Source organism: Fundulus heteroclitus, chromosome 1, assembly GCF_011125445.2.
Source record: "Fundulus heteroclitus isolate FHET01 chromosome 1, MU-UCD_Fhet_4.1, whole genome shotgun sequence".
Taxonomy (NCBI): domain Eukaryota; kingdom Metazoa; phylum Chordata; class Actinopteri; order Cyprinodontiformes; family Fundulidae; genus Fundulus; species Fundulus heteroclitus.
Genome location: NC_046361.1, coordinates 32,372,805 through 32,390,721, shown reverse-complemented (window position 1 = coordinate 32,390,721; position 17,917 = coordinate 32,372,805). Strand labels below are relative to the sequence as shown.

At 38.4% G+C, this 17,917-nt stretch overlaps 1 protein-coding gene and 1 non-coding gene across 2 annotated transcripts; one reads left to right on the top strand and one right to left on the bottom strand.

Annotated features, from left to right (window-relative positions):
* Positions 1-63: 63 nt before the first annotated feature.
* slc13a3 (solute carrier family 13 member 3) lies at positions 64-12,526 on the bottom strand. The gene is made up of 13 exons (XM_012875639.3): positions 12,289-12,526; positions 11,466-11,731; positions 11,025-11,203; positions 10,142-10,211; positions 8,666-8,845; positions 8,461-8,586; positions 8,207-8,299; positions 8,012-8,116; positions 7,811-7,908; positions 4,964-5,076; positions 2,410-2,571; positions 1,111-1,248; positions 64-1,030 (listed from the first exon to the last, which is right to left on the bottom strand). Exons 1-13 carry the CDS (start codon positions 12,394-12,396, stop codon positions 878-880), a joined length of 1,791 nt encoding a protein of 596 aa, XP_012731093.1. The 5' UTR covers positions 12,397-12,526; the 3' UTR covers positions 64-877.
* Positions 12,527-16,367: 3,841 nt separating this feature from the next.
* Positions 16,368-16,461, top strand: trnai-uau. The gene is made up of 2 exons: positions 16,368-16,405; positions 16,426-16,461. It is a non-coding gene; the product is annotated as a tRNA-Ile (tRNA).
* Positions 16,462-17,917: the final 1,456 nt, after the last annotated feature.

Below are 17,917 nucleotides of genomic sequence, written 5' to 3'. Positions count from 1 at the left end.
AGAGTTCTTACAAAAATCTTACTTTATTCTCGTAATTTTACGACTTTACTCTCATAATAAAAAAAAAAATCCCCCCTCGCCAAAATGGTGTCACCGGTCTCTGGCATTTTGGGGGTCGCGGGCTGAAAAGTTTGGGAACCCCTGGCGTAAAGTACAACAGACTCTTGAGCAGCGGGGATGTGTTCATGCCTCTCCCTTCTTGCAAACCAAGGGAAGAGTTTTGAGTTTGGCAGTTTTTAGGGGAAGGGCTAATGCTTTTTCAACTTTGATGCTAAGGGGTAATGGTGTGACGCTGTTTTTCAGGGGTGGGGCTCGGTCCTTTGGCACCGGTGAAAGGACCTCTCAAGGCTTCAGCATCCTAAGACATTTTGGACAATATTAAACCCCTTCCTGTACCAACGTGACTTGGCACCGGTGCACAAAGGTCCATAGAGCTCGTTCGGTGTGGACGAGGTTGATCGGCCTGCACTGACCCTGAACTTAAACACCCTAAGGATGAATTAGAGAAGAAACTGAGAGCCAGATCTTCTAGTCCAGCATTAGTGTCTGACCTCATTCTGGGTCTGGAAAGATGGGATATCACACAAATGCATATGTCTAGAAAGGCAGTCAGTACTTCCAGCCTATAAAACAGTGTATGACAATGCGGCATTCTGTACATCATATTCACATAATTAATTTAAAATCTGTGAAGCAAAGAATAAAGTATGAAACGTATGAAGCAATAATTACAAAAAGCTTCCTAAAGGCAGCAGAGGAAGTAACAGGAGTAACCGAGCCTTGTGGTGTTTTAGCAACAGAACAGACATAAAAAAAAAAAAGACGTGTCCATGTATAGGTTTAGTTATATATCTATATACAGTCTGCATTTACATCATCAGAGTGTGGCATTGATTGACTTCATTGTGTTGTTGGAAGCGTGCGCCCACTCCGGGTAAGAGCTCAGGTTGAACATGGTGACGCCCCACGTGTTCATAGCCAGAGAGACTGAGAGGATCCCCAGGATATTCATCACAAAGCCGGTTTTCACCTGAGACAGGGGGACAGAAAGCATGAGGACCGCTGGTCTTTCAAAGCGAATCGTGTCAAGAGTCGGCGCCAGGACATTACCATGTCTTTGACCATGAGATGTCCGGATGCGAATGCGATGGAGTTGGGCGGTGTGGACACAGGGAGCATGAAGGCATATGAACATCCCACTGTGGCAGGGATCATGAAGTACAGAGGGTTCACAGAGACACGAATGGCCTGCAGAGACAGTTCTGCTCTTAAAAATTTCATTTGCAAAAGACTTAAAGGAATTGAATTTATAAGACATGTTCAATGTGTGCTTCTTACTGCAAAAACCTTTAGTGAATACAGATGCTATTATTACAATAACAACAAAAACAGCCAAAGCTGGCAAATATTGCCCTTATGCATTTAAAGCAGATTGCAACTCATAAAAAAGAATATGCTATGAAAGTAAGATATTCTCACGCCATCTGTCCTGCTAAAGTTCCCTCTCAGCTGGTATTATCTTTTTTATTACGTCCTTAGGCAGTGTAAAAAAAGAGAGAACTAATAAACTAGCTGACTAACTGGGTTGAAAGTAAAGCCATAATGGGTTGAATTCATAAAATCATTACACAAAAATAAACACCCTTTATGCATTTAGCCCATAATACAATTTAAAAGTTGGCATTTCTACATGGTCCTATGGTACTGGTATAGACATGATACCGATACATTCGGTATCATGTGAAAACTGCATAAACTGCATAAAATGCTGGTTGTATCTCAACACAGCCGACTACAAGACTGATCATTCTGATCAATTTGCCCAAAGAAATCTTACAATTACCTAAAAATTACCAATTGGGCACATATAACTTAACGTATAATCCTGGCTTTGTATCCTGTTTCGTCTTGAATCAATTGTCAATTATTATGGCACAAATTGTTGAACCCACACATTCTGTTGACATTTTTTGTGCAAAGGCAAAAATTACAGAACGCAATGAAGCCTTTAGATAATCATTACTATATCAGCAGCAGTTAATGTCCAACAGGCCCCAAACATGAGGACATCCATTGCTGGAGTTTAACACACCTTCTAGTGGGCCTCAATAAAGAGAAACGCTGCAGCTGACCTTGTTCATAATTTACTAAATTAGTTTCCACTGTTTTGACAGGAGCATCCAGTTTTTTTCCTCTGGTGCCATATTTACCAGTATCTTTATACTACTACAAAATATACAGAAACTATCAAGTCTAATATCTATCACTGCAGACACTAAAACAAATATAAAACAGATATTATTGTTTAAATTAGTGCATCTAGATCCTTTTGCCCAAGGGAAACATATAAACACAGGTGTACACTAATATAAAGTGCTCATAATCTGTAATTTTAGTTGATCATCTTACCAGCTCAGCAATGACAGGTAGAAATATGATAATAGTGGCTGTGTTGCTTGCAAACTCAGTAAAACAGGCCAGGAAAGCAGTGATCAACATCACAGCTACAGCGGGGGGAACTTCAGCCAAAGGCTGGAGGTGGCCTCCAATCCAGGAGGCAAGGCCGGACTCCTGCCAAAAGCCAAAAATATCTAGGTTAACGGTCAAAGATCAAATAAAAACATAATAAACTACATTTCAGAAAAGAACCAATAAAAGCACAACCAGCAAAGCAAGTAAGGAACATGAATAATTGCAAATGCTGGAGGAAAAATGTTTTATTCAAACCGAATTTTGTGGACTGTTTCCAGGAGCATTCTTTCAACCTGACCAGAGTGAAATAAAAACCCTAATATCACATTAAGCTCTGCCATAAATCTCAACCAGACATGAAGCACCTACTACACCAACATGTCGGTAGCTCACTGTCTAAAGAAATAGCTGAAATTCACAAAATATATTTTCAAGCATCAATTGATGCAGCATGGCATTTTTTCAGAGATTTTCCTGTGAAAGATGTTATAGAGAGACACATTTCTTTACTCTGACACTGAATCAGACTAAACGTATCTTGTATGAGGTCAGATAGGATTACCCAAATAATTTCTGTTTGCTAAATACCCAAATAATTACATTGTTTTAGAGAGATTCTTTATGACTGTCTTTAATGTCAGAGTAGGGCCGGACAATAATTCAATAACAATATTTACCGATCGATAGATGTGTGGTTCAATGGAAAAAAAGGTGTCAATAAAAAGTTCAATAGAGGGACAGTTTTCCTTCCCTTTGCATTCTAGCCTCTTAGGTTGGTTCATTCCTGGGTTTCAAATTACAAACGGAGACCCATGAACGCGCCGTCACCAAGCTTCAAAGAGTTTAGAGAGCACATGTTGTTGTTTTCGTTTTTATAAGGCTTACAGTTTTGGTAAAAATCTGGTTGAATAAAGGAATGTGTTTGAATCCAGTGTTCTTTGTAAAAAAATAGGTAATTAAGCAACAGCATAAGGGCTGTACTTAAAATATATTATGTTTTAAATCTTTTGATAATTATCGATATCAATCAATCTTATTTCTGTTTTATCGATATGGTTTTTTTCCCCCTATGTCATCCAGCCCTATGTCAGAGCTGTACATACATTTTAGCAACATTTTTTCATTGTTACTACCTTAAATTGTATGACTTTGGGTATCCAAAGTATTCTCACTCTACTGGACATTTGGCCCAAACTGGTGCAACTGAGCCAAATTTCTGCTCCAGCAGCAAATGTTTCAATGGGAGTGAAATCAGGGTTTTGAGATAACCACTCAACCTGAAGCTACTTTGTAACCAATCTGGCTGCAAACTCAGGGTCCATTTGAAAGTCTATTTGCACTCATGCTTTAAGTTCTTGCTTTCTGCTGTCTTGAGATGTTGCTTCAATACTTTGTAACGATACTGCCACCCCCATACTTCTCTGTCGGGTTGGTTTTCTCAGATTTCCGACCTTCCTCCCTTTTCCAAATGTAACAATGGTCATTAATGGCTTTCTTTTTGTGTTTCCAAACATGGTAATGGCTTCTCCCTCGCTGAGTGGCCTTTCAGGTCATATCAGCGCAAGACTCATTTCTCTGTAGATAAAAACACCCTCTTACCAATTTACAAGTTACAAGTTATTTAGCTTTTAATGGGGTTGATTTGGCACCAAATTAAATCTCTGTGACACAAAACTTTACATTCCATGATATTTATACTTATGCACAATTGTTTGAGCAGATGCTGGTGGTACCTCCAGGCACCTGGAGATAAGTAAAGATATCTTCCTGATATCTTGCCTTATTACTGTAGGTTTTCAGTGGTCACACTAGGCAGCAACTTGTTTGAGGCGCTGCCTTAGTATATATCCACAAAATGTTGGGAATTAATCAGAAACTTAAAGTGCAATGACATTATCATATAGAAGTTCCCATATTGTTTAAAAACCAAGTAATTGGAAATGTAAACTTCTAAATTTGAAGAAAGTTACAAAAATAATAATCAAATAATAATAATAATACATTTAATTATCTTATTATTTTAAAATTTTGCACATGGAAATAATTTTGATTATCCTAACTGAATTAAAACAAGAAATATTTATACTAATTTAAAGTCACATATAAATTACAGTGTATATAAACATTTGGTTTCAACTATATTTCCTGCTGTTGATTTTCTTCCATACAAGAAGCGTAAAGAGAAACATAATTCTCAGAGGAAAATATTTCCCCCCCGTTTTGTTAACAGAGCTTTTTTGTAAAGCAGTTTACTGCATTGATCTGATTGGCTGATCAGTCCTAGATTAGTTCCTCTAATCCCCAGTACAGATTGACGTTTTTATTTTCTCTGATTTTATTGAATCAATTACCATACCTACGTTTCCAGGAATAGCTTCCAAGTTGTAACAAGCTATTGAGTTTGTCGGAAAACATAAAGACTAGACAAAAAAGCTCCAATTAGTTTATGGCTTTAGAGTACAAAGCTCATTTGAGATAAGAAACGCCTTACCTCACAAGCTTTGGCCATTGCAAAGCCGCCTCCGAGCAAGAGAATAATATTCCAGGGAACAGAGTCCTGGGCTTTTTTCCATGAAAGCAGAGGAACATATGGAGTGTTTACAGCTGAGAAAAAAGGTAGAAGAAAAGGAAGCAGAAATTATCTTAATGATCTCTGCAAGGGTTTTCATGGTGGACATCTTTAAATGTCCAAGACCTTACAAAGTCACTCTTGCTAACGTTTTTATATGCAATTAAGAACAGAAGTATGTAATTAAAACCACATTCTTTATGGTTCAATCAACTGCAGGTCATTACACTTAATTCTCTTCCCTTCAACTGTTTGACCCGAAATTCTGAAATACCAATGAGCCCCATGCTTTGTTTTTTTTGGTTAGTGTCCAGGGGTTTATTTGACCAGCTGAACATAACAAACACAATCTCATTGCACATGTGCCCTAGTCTTTCGACGGACACCAAATGTCCACATACCAGTGCACTCTCAGTGTAGAGTCTTTGTCTTTTAGAGGAGACAATAAATTACATTCATGGCCCGGATTCTTACCATGACCACAAGGATACATAATGTTCACCAAAGCTCTGACTTAAAAATAAGCCTTCAAACTAAGTTCTCATGATTTACATTATGGTGGCTTGTTTGTTCTCAAAAGAGAAAGGCAAGTCCCCGCTGTTTGATCGGGTAAACACATCTACAGAGCTATGAAGATTTTCTTCAGATTTTTCTTTTTGTCACATTTAAATGTTTCAGATCATTAAACAAATCCTAAGAATCAAAGATAACCTGAATAAATACATGTACAGTAGTTATCAAAGCATTATTTAATGTAGTAGCTGAAAAAAGCAATTTATACCATTATGGCTCTTTGTGAAAACGTAATTCACCCCTAAAGCACAATCGGTGTCATCAACTGCCAATAAACGTTTGTCATAGTTGGCTATGAGGGATTTTGGCCCACTCTTCATTGCAGAATTGTTTCTAATTCAGCCACATGGCAGGACTTTCAAGCATAAAGACCTGTTTAGGGTCATGCAACAGCATCTCAATGAGATTTAGCCATGTTTACACAAAGAGGAACACGGTAAATTTGCACAAACGAGTAAAAAAACCCCACACAGCCACATGAGAGGACGCAGCACCGCTCGAAACGCTGTGACACTGCTACGGAAACATGCAAAAAAAACCCAAAAAACAACATATGTGAAATAAACACGATCAAACACAAACATCTATGCATGTTCAACTTGATCTGTGTGTGGGTTGGCAGGGGACATGTGGTGTAGAGCGGGCTCATCAGAAAGGAAGAGTGTGAGGACGCTACTAACAGCAATGACAAATCCAATTTTCGCCTTTGCATAAATGGAACACAGAACGACGCCTTGTTTGTTGGTATTTGTGTGAGAGAGGCGAAGCTATGAAGTCTTTGTTTCAGAAAAGATGCGGCTTGCAGGTACACACGAAGACACAAAACCGCCGTTTTGAAATTCATCTACTTAGGGATTCGTTTTCAAAATGTATCATTTACAGTCTTCAAAAAAAGCCAGATCCATTTGGACGCACAGACTAAGCGACACAAAACCTTTGTGGATAAATCTAATATCGTTTTCATTTGGGCCTTAAGTTCAAACTTTGACTAGACTATATAGGTGTTTTTTTTTTTAATCAAGCCTGTTAGAAGTGGAATTACTGGTGTTCTGCTGCGTAACCCAAATGAGCTTGACCCTACATTCATGATGGCCAAACATTCACCTTGAGGATTTTGTGGTAGAGAGTAGAATTAATGGTTCCATCTATTATGCCATGTTGTCCAGGTCCTAAAGCAGCAAATCAGCCCCAACCATTACACTACAACCACCATGTTGTACTACTGTTGATACGATGATTCTTATTCTGAAATACAACGTTGGACCTCCAAAAAGTTACATTTTTATCTTGTCAGTCTACACAATACTTCACAAACATCTTGGAGCCCATGAAGGTGTTTTTTGGTCGGTAGTGAGTGAGTTTCACCTTTGAACGTTTCCATGGATGCCGTTCTTGCCTGGTCTCTTTCTTATTGTTGTGTCATGAGAATTGACTTTAGCTAGAGCAAGTGAAGCTGGTAGTAGTTTTGACCTTGTTTGGGGTTCTTTTTAAACTCCCAGATGAGTTGTTCATGCATTATAAGAGTAATTTTGGTAGGTCTTCCAGGGTAGGTTTACCACTGTTGCATGAATTCTCCGTTTGTGAATAATGGCTTTCACTGTTATTCACTTAAGTCTCAAAGCCGCACAAATGGCTTTTTAACCTTTCCTGGATTAATGCCCATGACTTTGTCTCTTGCCTGTTCTTGTCTTCCTTTAAATTAGGGCATGATATGTTTTTTTTTTTTTTAAGATTTTGTAGCTGTCAGACAGACTTAATTTTACTAATGTCCTTATTGAACTGGACTGGTTGTAATTAAATACATTTTCACATAGGCCAAAGTTTATTTGGATAGCATTTCTGGTGATCTGCTGAAATAAATATGACATTCAAGAAAATTCATTTGTATGGGGGCTATTATTTTCTCACAGAACTGTATGTTCCACCAAAGAAGGAAATGCAAAATGCAAGTTTTCAAACACATATAAACAGAAAACACAAGGTGCAACTACAGAGCTTTGAAAGATTACTCTAATCACAGAAACAGAGAAAGTACAGTCTCACTTCCAGACGGGAAATTTACTAAGACTCTCTAATCTACATTATTAACATTCCTCTGCCTGCTTTGTGCATTTTGCAACAGCTACTGTAGAGAAGAGTGCATAAGTTTATCCTAAAAATGTAATCATAAATTTTAACTTTTGACATGTGACCAACCTTGTGGGTCAAACCACCAACTCAGAGATGGTTTCTGTGATGGGAAGAAGAACAAAATGGACACGATGATGACACCAGTGACAGCGTCTGAGACATACCTGCAAGAAAAACAAGAAGCAGAGACAATAAGTTTGAAAAATAGATAAAACATGTCAGCATTCCCAAAGAGTGAAACCTGTTCTCATTTCAAAACATTCTTACCCTTTTTTGAAAAACACTGACCAGCCAGTAACAAATTTGGGATCTCTTGTGAACAGAAGAACAGCGAATAAAATAAAAAAGAAAGAGATGGCCCCTTCTGCAAAACTGAAATTAAAAATGAATAAGAGGTACTGTAACTCTAAATTTATTGATGAGTTATTTGTATGAGATTAAAAAGCGTACACAAATCCTCACTTTATGGGTCCCAGTTTTCTGTAATCTTCTTTAATTAGAGCTCTGGCTCTGGCTTCTGCCTGGGCTCTATGGTCATGTTTTGTGAAGCACAACCTGTTTTAAATAAAAGGTGTAACATATTTGAAACTAAAAGTGACAATAGACCTGTATATTTTCACTAACACAAAATTAGTGTCATGATACAGGATTCCAATCATTTACCACATTATAGAATGATATCTTTAAATCAAATAATGTTTGAAATCCAACATTACCTTGTATTCAGTCCACCATAAAGAAAAGAGATCCATATCCATCCCAAAAACAGGAAGAGAAGCATAAGCGGGAAGGCAAAGGCGAACCAAGAGCCAAAGTTGATAAGATCACAGTCTGGGAAGTAGCTGTAAGGAACAGCATGATCACTGGAAAATAGAGTAACTTCCTATAGTAATGCTTTTTTTTTTTAAAGTGAAAATGTACCTTTTGAGCTGACCAATCAGAATAAGGTTTGGTGCAGTGCCTGTCAATGTGGCTGTCCCTCCAATACTGGCAGCGTAAGGAATACAGATCAAGAATCCTTTCCACACTTTTAGCTGATACTCTGACTCTGATCGGATCTCCTCAGCTGTCCTCATGTCTGTAGTTTCCACAGCATCGATCCTTATTAAAGTTTAAAGACATGAATTAACATTTTCCATAACAACTACAATGCTACTGACAAAATATTGTTATTAAATTACATTATATGGATCTACAATCTGTATCCTGTTAGCGATTAATTTAAAACATCCTACTTTTATAACATTTCTAAGTAAAAAAAAAACGCCACAGTCAACCACAGTGCACAGTGCCAAATACAGGCACAGCCAATAGAAACTGGGCCATCGGCTGGAAAGACCAGAAAGCAAAATTTTTGTGCACCCTTAATGCCTCTTCTTCATAGTTTTTACTGCTTACCAGCAGGGCTTGTGCTAGCACTTGCTTCTTTGCACTGGACAGATACATTTTTGCTGCTGACAGCAAAACAAATGACTAGATCCGCCAACGCAGCAAGCATTGCGCCAAACAGGCAGCGCAGCATTGAACAGCCAGCGCAGCGAAATGCGCTAAACCCAGCTGCAAGTGCAGCACAAATCACATCCTATCTGAAAAGGATAGGGATGCAGAAGACATATTCTATTGGAATGTACAATTGCAATAACAAATAAAGATTTTGTTTGTTTGTTTGTTTCTTTCTTTCTTTTTATGCTATGCCAGGTTAGGGTCATTCTGTTTTGGAAATGCAATGCAAATATTCTGAGAAAAGGCTGATAAACTGTTAAAACTGTATCTGTTACATCGATATTTATTTATTTTTTTTTGTTTGTTTCTATATCATTTTTAGGCACTGTTATTAAGAGCTGTTGTGGAAGGTCCTAAGAGCCACTTGTGGTACCAGAGACATAGGTTGCAGACCCCTGAGCTTAGCTAACCAACCATATCCTTATGGGTGTCCGAAATAGGAGTTTTGATCTGGAAATTACATCTCTAACAACAAAAGAACTGTAGCAACATAAAAAGCAACATATTCACTTGTACATGTTTGTGAAAACTATGTCTGACTGATTAATTGCAAGAAGAAGAACTGTGTACAATGGCGCATTGTGCACTATTTGCAGTAGATTTACTAATACAACTATAGTATTTTAATTGTGCTTTTTCCATTGTGTTGCCATGTTGGACTTTTGAGCCTGGAACTGATGGTTTAACTCTAGCTTCAGGGATTTTAACTAAAAGAGATGCTACAGGATATATTTCTTCAAGTATGGACTTAGATTCTGACTTTTGAGATTGAACAGAACACACCAAATCAGCAAACTATAACCAGAATAGGTCAAGTGTTTCCTGAATTCCATTTAAATTCAGGAAATCCTCTAAGAAATCGCTACCAAAAGGATCTCTCTCTGCGCTCTTTACCCATCCATTGACAGCATTTGTTTTTCAGAAGGCTCTGCTGGCAGCGGATGGAGCTTCAGTGAGGTCTGCCCTAAAAGAAATCAAATTGGAGTAGAGGTTTGGTTAGGTTGAAATCCAAAAGAGTAAACCTGACATGTATAATGTACTTCAGCTGTTTCAGAGGACTACATGTATTTAACATGTATTTTCTACATGTATTTAACATGAATCTGACATGGTAAGAAAACAGTAATCAATTACTATTTGATGACTGACTAACCCTGCATCAAAGTACTCAGTGTATCGGAAACTGCACAAAGTTCATCCATCAGATTACATATTAAAGGCTCATACAGGGAAGGTAACACAAACCAATAACCATCTTGTCTTTCTGTGTACAGATTATTTGCTGGGTGACACGCTGGGAATTTATATCCGTGAGCGTATATATTTACACTTTTTTGTGTTATAGTAGCTAAATTAAAAACTCTTGCTTTAAATGCTTCCTGAAGCTGATTCGTCCATCCACACTTCACTTGTTTTTTTCCAACAATTTCCCCCGGGAAACATTTACCCCCTCCACAAATAAATGTGCAACTATGTTTGTAAACTTGTCACTGATTGTGTCTGTCCATGTTTAATGCATGCAGTCAGAATTCAGTGGCTTATTCTGAGCTTATTCCTTGTTTTCTGTTGCTACGGGAGCTATAATGTCGAGGAACTGCACCAAACGTTATGCTGACAGTCTCAATAAACCGGGATAAAATGTTATCCTTTCTGAGATAATCAAAATGAGCAATGATATTCTTGACACTTCAATCAGTATTTCTAAACTTGTGTTTAGATTGTTTTGATGGAAATAATCCTGGTTTCCTATTGAAAACACTACAAACGTGCCCATTACCATTTATTATAGCACTGTCGTGATCCTCTGGAGATTTGCACTTTTTCTTCAGGGTCTCCAGGTCCCCAAACAGGCTCTCCAGTATGGCATTTGCAATAGGAAGCATCATGGCTGTTGTTGCAGTGTTGCTCAGCCACATGGAAAGGAAGGAGGAGGTCATCATCATTCCCAGGATGAGCCTGTGAAATTAATGAACAAAGTTTCCAGCTTGCAGAACTCCACCTTAATCCTTGACAGGAACAATCTTTATGACAGTATTAAGTCTGGGTCTTCTCTACTTTTTACCTGGAATTTTTCTTTGGAAACAAGATATTTTACAAGAAAAACGTGCACTACATTTGAGCCAAATGTGGTTTAAGAAGAAGCAGATCAGGATGACTATTTATGATTAGTTTCACAGACATTACACTAACGAATCCTCAATCCAAACTTCTTCCTCACCAAGCGGGTTTTACTCCGACAATACTGAGGACCTTCAGTGCTATCCTACGATGCAGGCCCCACTCCTCGATGGACGATGCCATCACAAGGCCGCTGAAGAAGAGGAAGTTGGTCTCGATGAAGTACTGGGGGCAGACTTTTTTGGCCGGGAGAATTCCCAACGTTGGAAAGAGACAGACTGGAAGCATGGCTGTGACCGCCAGAGGCAGGGCCTCTGTGCACCAAAATGTAGCCATCAGTATCACCACGTAAAGGCATCTTCCCTCCTGAAAGAGGAGCGACACAGTCACTCAAAGGGCTGTTGCCTTAAACACACAGTTAAACAGTCCCTGTTACTTTTCTTCTACCAATCGGTGGTCATGCTTTATGTTGTCAAGTCTACAAGAGGAGGAGCAGTTTTAAATGAATGGCTTAATGTCACCTTACAAAAAGCTTTTCAGACTAAAATCTGAGCTACAGTGGTTCATGCCGTGGAAAATTTGTTGTTTAATAATTTAAATGGTTACAAATAATTGAAATACGCCTGTCAGCTTTCCAGTTATGCCATAGCTTTACAGGTATCTTCAAACAGACAGGAAACTATACCGATTTTTTAAAATCTGTTTTATATTTCCCATCTTTTGTCTGAAAATTACTTATCAAAATGTTTTATTACATTGATAAAGACAGCACTCATTACTCAATCAGTTAAAACCTGTTGCTTATGTATTTGTTGTTAATTCTAAAGAAATGATTCAAAGTTATCTTGCTTCAGGTAACTCATTACCACAATTTATGGAATAAAATTAGGCTAAACACATATACAGCGTGCAGCGTGCATTACCTTTTCTGGCAGAGTAAAAAGTATAGGCAGAAAAACCAGTGGAGCGAGCAAGAGAAGCAGCTGTTTGTGGACGCACCACAGCTTCTTGGACACCACCGATATTTTCATTCCCTGAGAGAGGTTTTGCTCCGTTTAGGAAAATAAAACTCCACACTGGGAGGGAAAAGCCTGCAAGGGAGCACTTTGAAGCCTTTCGCTGGACACAGGAGAAGATTAACCACGAGCCCTGCTACAGGTTAACTCCTCCTGTGGTGGTGTTACATAGGGCAGTCACTTTTCTGTCAGGTTTCCAACTGACCGGCCTCTCCCCCCCTCTCTGAGGACTAAGGCAGCTTTAGAAAAATGTAGGAATCCATAAACCAAATCATTGCAGAAAATACCTAAGAACACCCAAAAAATTCAAAGGTGATCTATTATGAAAAATTCACTTTTTTGAGCTTTTGTACTTTTATTTGGGTCTCTACTGCAGCTAGCTGTTTTTTGGCAATCAGTAAATGTTTTGTTTGTGTCTGGAAAATGAGCTATTTCAAAAACCTCCTGATTATTACGTCACAATCGCAGGGCACTGCCCACTCACCTAGCAACCCAAGCAAAGCAAAACTGTAACATACAAAAATTTAACACATGACTTTTATATCACATCTTACATTGAAGTTATAATTATTATTGGAATAAATCACATTCACAACTTAACATTGACATTACGTAATACATGCCGAAAATGAGCATATAATTTCCTTACACTTAACAGACAATTAACGGTTAGCATGATGCAGATTTACATTGATAATCCCATTGGGATGCTAGCGCTAGAGTCTTTTTTTCCGACCTAAAAACTAAAATGCCTCTTCCATAAACCAACACTTTATAAAAACATAATAATCATAGATAGATGTTTCTAGGCAGTTGAAAAGATATAGCAAGACAGTCTACTCAGACAACTACAGGTTAGCATGATGCTAATTTGCATTGGAAATACCACTAGCATTATTAGCATGTTATTTTTTCCCCAGATTCTTTCAAAAACAACCAAAATGCCTCCTAAACGTATCAAATGCAAGCCAAGAAAAAAAACAAAAAAAAACACTCACAGGCGGATGTTTTGAGGCAGTTGGGAATATATAACAGGATAGACTGAAAAAGACTGAAAAAACATGGCTTTCAATGTAGTTCTGGTACCTCTCCTCCGCGAGGTCTGCTTGACCATATCACGTCATTTTGGCAACCACGCTCAATCATGCAGATGGCAGCGGTTTATCTCATCAGTCAGTCAACTTAATTTCTCAGTTATAAACACATCTTCCTCACATTTGACAGCATTTAGAAATTAAATAAACTTACGGGTATGGATGATGCGAGACATGCCTAATGCTCAAACCTAATACCGCGAAGATACGGTTTCGGCGCCGCAAGGAACCCAAATTGTTCAAAATCAATGTGTAGCAACGTTTGGTTGGGGGTCCGAGGGTGTGTGGCACTGCAAAAAATTCTGCAAGAAGAAAGTTTGACCAGATACCGCAGCGGTCCCCGGATTACGGTCCCAAATCTCAGGAGCCAAACAGGAAAAGAATGGGCCTAGATACAAGAAAGTCACCACACCAACTTGCGCTAACTTGACTAGTGTAAGCAAAATGGCAACACAGGAAACAGAAGGGCTTTTGGAAGATAAAATAGGATATATAGGCATATGGATAATAAGTTTTGGCCTATAAATCGAAAAACCGTAGCTATTTTTTAATCATTTATGAGGAACAGCAACAGAAAGGACCACGTGAACTTCTTGCGAGGGCCCTTTCTACAGCTGGAGCCGCAGCTGGAAGCTCTTTCCCTGGGAACAGTGTGAGTGGGGGTCTGTGACAAGCCTGCCCTGGATCAGGGCCTTAACCTGCACTGTGTGAGCCCCGGGTAAATGCCACAGACATTGTGTCTTCATGTCTCCGCACAGAACGTACATGCGTCAAGCATTAACCAGCCTTAAGGCAGCCCTGTAGGAATGAGCTACTTACCATTCAGAAACTGTTGCTTCATCCGTGCTGGTTGTGTAGGAGGCAAAAGGTGTGCTGTTGTATTATTGTGTATATGTTTTTATGGCAGCCATGTTTTATGCGTATAAAGTGCGAGTGTAAACATTGAGTTGGGGGGGCGTGGGCAGCTTCAGCTGATTTGCATAAATATGACAGAGCCCCAAAGTAGCTAATTCTAAAAGGAGCTCAAAAATAGGTGAAACTGGGTTGGTGAAATGTTATTATCTGAGAATGATGTTGTACAAAATATTTATTGAACATGTTTTGTATAGCTTATACTAAATGTTTATAAGGAAGCATAGTAAGTGAACTTTAGATTATATACATGACCTATAAAATAAATACTGAACCATAGCAGGCTAATTCTGATATTTTGGCTACATATATGGACAAATTTGAAGAACGTCTGTTACAGGCTTAAGAAAAAAAGCATAATTTATATTTCAGATGCTCTGTATTAAATAGTGCCATATGGATGATACAATCTAGGAAACCACCAGGTGTCATAGTTGAGCAGCACCAATTCAGATCAAATCACATGGATCCAAAACAGTAGGTGAAATCTGACTTTCTCCACTTTTTTCCTTCATAGGAAAAATTAATAGACAATTAAATAAATAAATAAATAAATAAATAAAACAAAACAAGACTTTGCTCTTCATCACAAAAAACTCACATGGGTGCATGGCCACCCCAGCCATCATATCAGAAATTACACTCAAAAGAAACATTAGATGCCAAGAAGCAGTAAGAGGTGTGATTTTACACATCTTTTCTCATTAAATGCATTGGTTGTTTGCTGGTAATTAAAAAAAATTATAACTTAAAGTACAGTCAACCTTTTGTACCAAAATATCTTGAACTGTAAACAGTAACAGAAAAAAAAAGTTAGTAGCCTCACTGTCAAACAACTGTTGACTGGGAAACCAGACAGTTACTATTTGATTGATTAATAGATAATTCAATATCAATGCAGTTGTCATTGTTATATACTTTTTGATATCCTATTTTTATCAATACAGTGTCTTGCAAAAGTATTCATAGTAATCTATTCTTTGCATAATATCTTTTAATCGGATTTCATGTATTTTTCTAACACAAAGTAGTGTATAGTGGAAGGAAGAGGATAAAATGCTTTCCAAAAAAGAATAAAAAAATCCCTGAAAAGTGAGGCATGCATTTATATTTAATCTCCCCGATTTACAGCTTTGGAGAAACAACTTTCACTGCAATTACAGCTGCAGTGTTATGTGTTATATCTCCACCAGCTTTGAGCATCAAGGGTCTGACGCCTTTCTTTGCGAACTAAATGAAAGCTCAGTCACGTTGGATGAATGTGTCTGTGTACATACATTTTTAGGTCTTGCCATAGGATATCAGATGAACTTAGTTCTTGACTGTATCTGTGCCATTCTAACATTAATATGATTTTATTTAAAGCATTCTATTGTAGCTCTGGTTGTATGTTTGGGGTCGTTGTCCTGATCCAGGCTCAAGTCTACTTCAACCTTTAACAGGTTTTTATTCAGGACTGCCATGTATTTAGCTCCATAACAGGGATGTGAAGCGTTAGTTCTCATCCACATGCAGCATTTTGCATGGAAGCCAGGAAGTTCAACTTTGTTCTCATCTGACCGTAGCTCCTTCTCCCATGTAACATTATTAGTAATTTTTATTTGTCTTTAAAACTTGTACATCACAATTAAATGTGTGCTCTGCATTTATTCCATCCCTTAGGGATCAGTGGGATGCCACTGTGTGTAGTTGTGAGCTTTTTTTCTCTCTCTTTCTCTTCTCTTCTGCAAACATGAGATCATGACAACAAACTAGATTAACAAAGGTTATTTAAAAGCCCAAAACTTAGAAGACTGAACAGTTGACATTTTTGGGAATTTGAAATTGTCAACTAGAAGTCAGAGAAAAGTTCAACAAAGCTAAAATAAAACTAGGTAACATTATCAAATTTGAAGATCATTTTCTAGGTTTCAGCTTAAGGTCTCAATCATGGAGTTTTTAAATGATCAGTATATTTGGCAAATTAGTTTGTTGTGCAAGGCTCCAGTGGCGCAATCGGTTAGCGCGCGGTACTTATAAGACAGTAGTCAGCAGAGCAATGCTGAGGTTGTGAGTTCAAGCCTCACCTGGAGCAAATCTTTATTTGAGTCCCTGAGCACGACCTATAGCCCCTGAACGCTCGCCGGACAGTGGCAGCCCACCATATACGGTAGATAACTTTCATTGTAATGTAGAAAGTAGCATATTATGCGTAGTTGTGATTAACTCTTTCCATCTTCAAATGATGAACCAAACGGTGCAGGTGTTCAAGGCACGTTCAACATTTTTATAACTACTCTGGTTTAAGTTTCTCCAGAATGTTCTTCTTGACCCATCTGGTACGTTTCGTGATCTTCTTGATGCTGTTTCTTCTCTAATGTTCACTAAAGACGTCAAAGAACAGTGGCAGCCCTGATATTGAGTTATGTACCTGTGGACTGTTACATTGGATTTTATTTATTGGTATTTGTTGGAGTTGAAGAGATTGACTACAAAAGCATGGCACACTTCTGAGATTCCTGCGAAACCAGGCATCAATTTATTTTAAACCTCACATTTGTCAGCTACTTCCGAAGAAGTTTGTGGTTACGGTGTGGCAAAACGTTGAATGTTTCTAGTCCTGTGCTAATGCTTTTGCACAGAACTGCAAATGCAGCAACAATAAGTGTCAACAGTGTCAAAAATCTTAATTGTCACCATGTGTTACCATGATGAAATTTCTTTTGAGACATGTTTCACGTGTACCTGGATAACATAAAACACAGACACACAGACTTAATATTCACAGTATTTTTTTTATAATAAACATTAAAGCATGCATAAAATAATCTTAGAGTCTGATAAGATTTGTATCCGAGTCCAAGAAGTCTGATATCTTTCCCTTTGCGAACGTTGTGAATTACTGGATGTTGCATGAATTAATCCCTCAGCGCTCCTTCAATAATGCACTCATGACCGCAGTAATTTTTGTGTGGTGATTTACAGCAGTGATTACAGTAATTTACAGAAATGTGAGAAATAAGAGGTTGCAAATAGGCATTACCAGTGTGATTGTAGCATATGATGGACCAAAAACTTCTCAGCAGGGGTGATAGCTCTTACAGCTATTGGAAAGAAGCTGTTTCTGAGTTTATTAGTTTTTTATTTGATGCTTCTGAACTGTGCAGCTCCCATTCCACACAGTAATACTGAGAGACAGAATACTTTCTATGGTAGCTCTGTAAAAGGTTTTTTAGCAGCTCAGGGGAAAGTCCAGTCCTTTTCAGTTTCCTGAGGAAGAAGAGCTGTTGTTGGGCCTTCTTCACCAAGTGGAGGTGTTTGCAGTCCTGGAGAGGTCGGTGGAGATGTGAATGCCCAGGATATTCATGCTGTCCTCACGATCCACCACCTCCTCCTCGCTGCAGAGAGGAGCGTGTTCCTGTCTTCCTGGACCTCCTGTAGTTCACTATGACCTCCTTGGTCTTGCAGGATGAAGTTGTTCCTGAAGCACCACTGTGTGAGATTGTGGACCTCCCATCTGTAGTGGGTCTCATCATTATTGGAGATGAGAC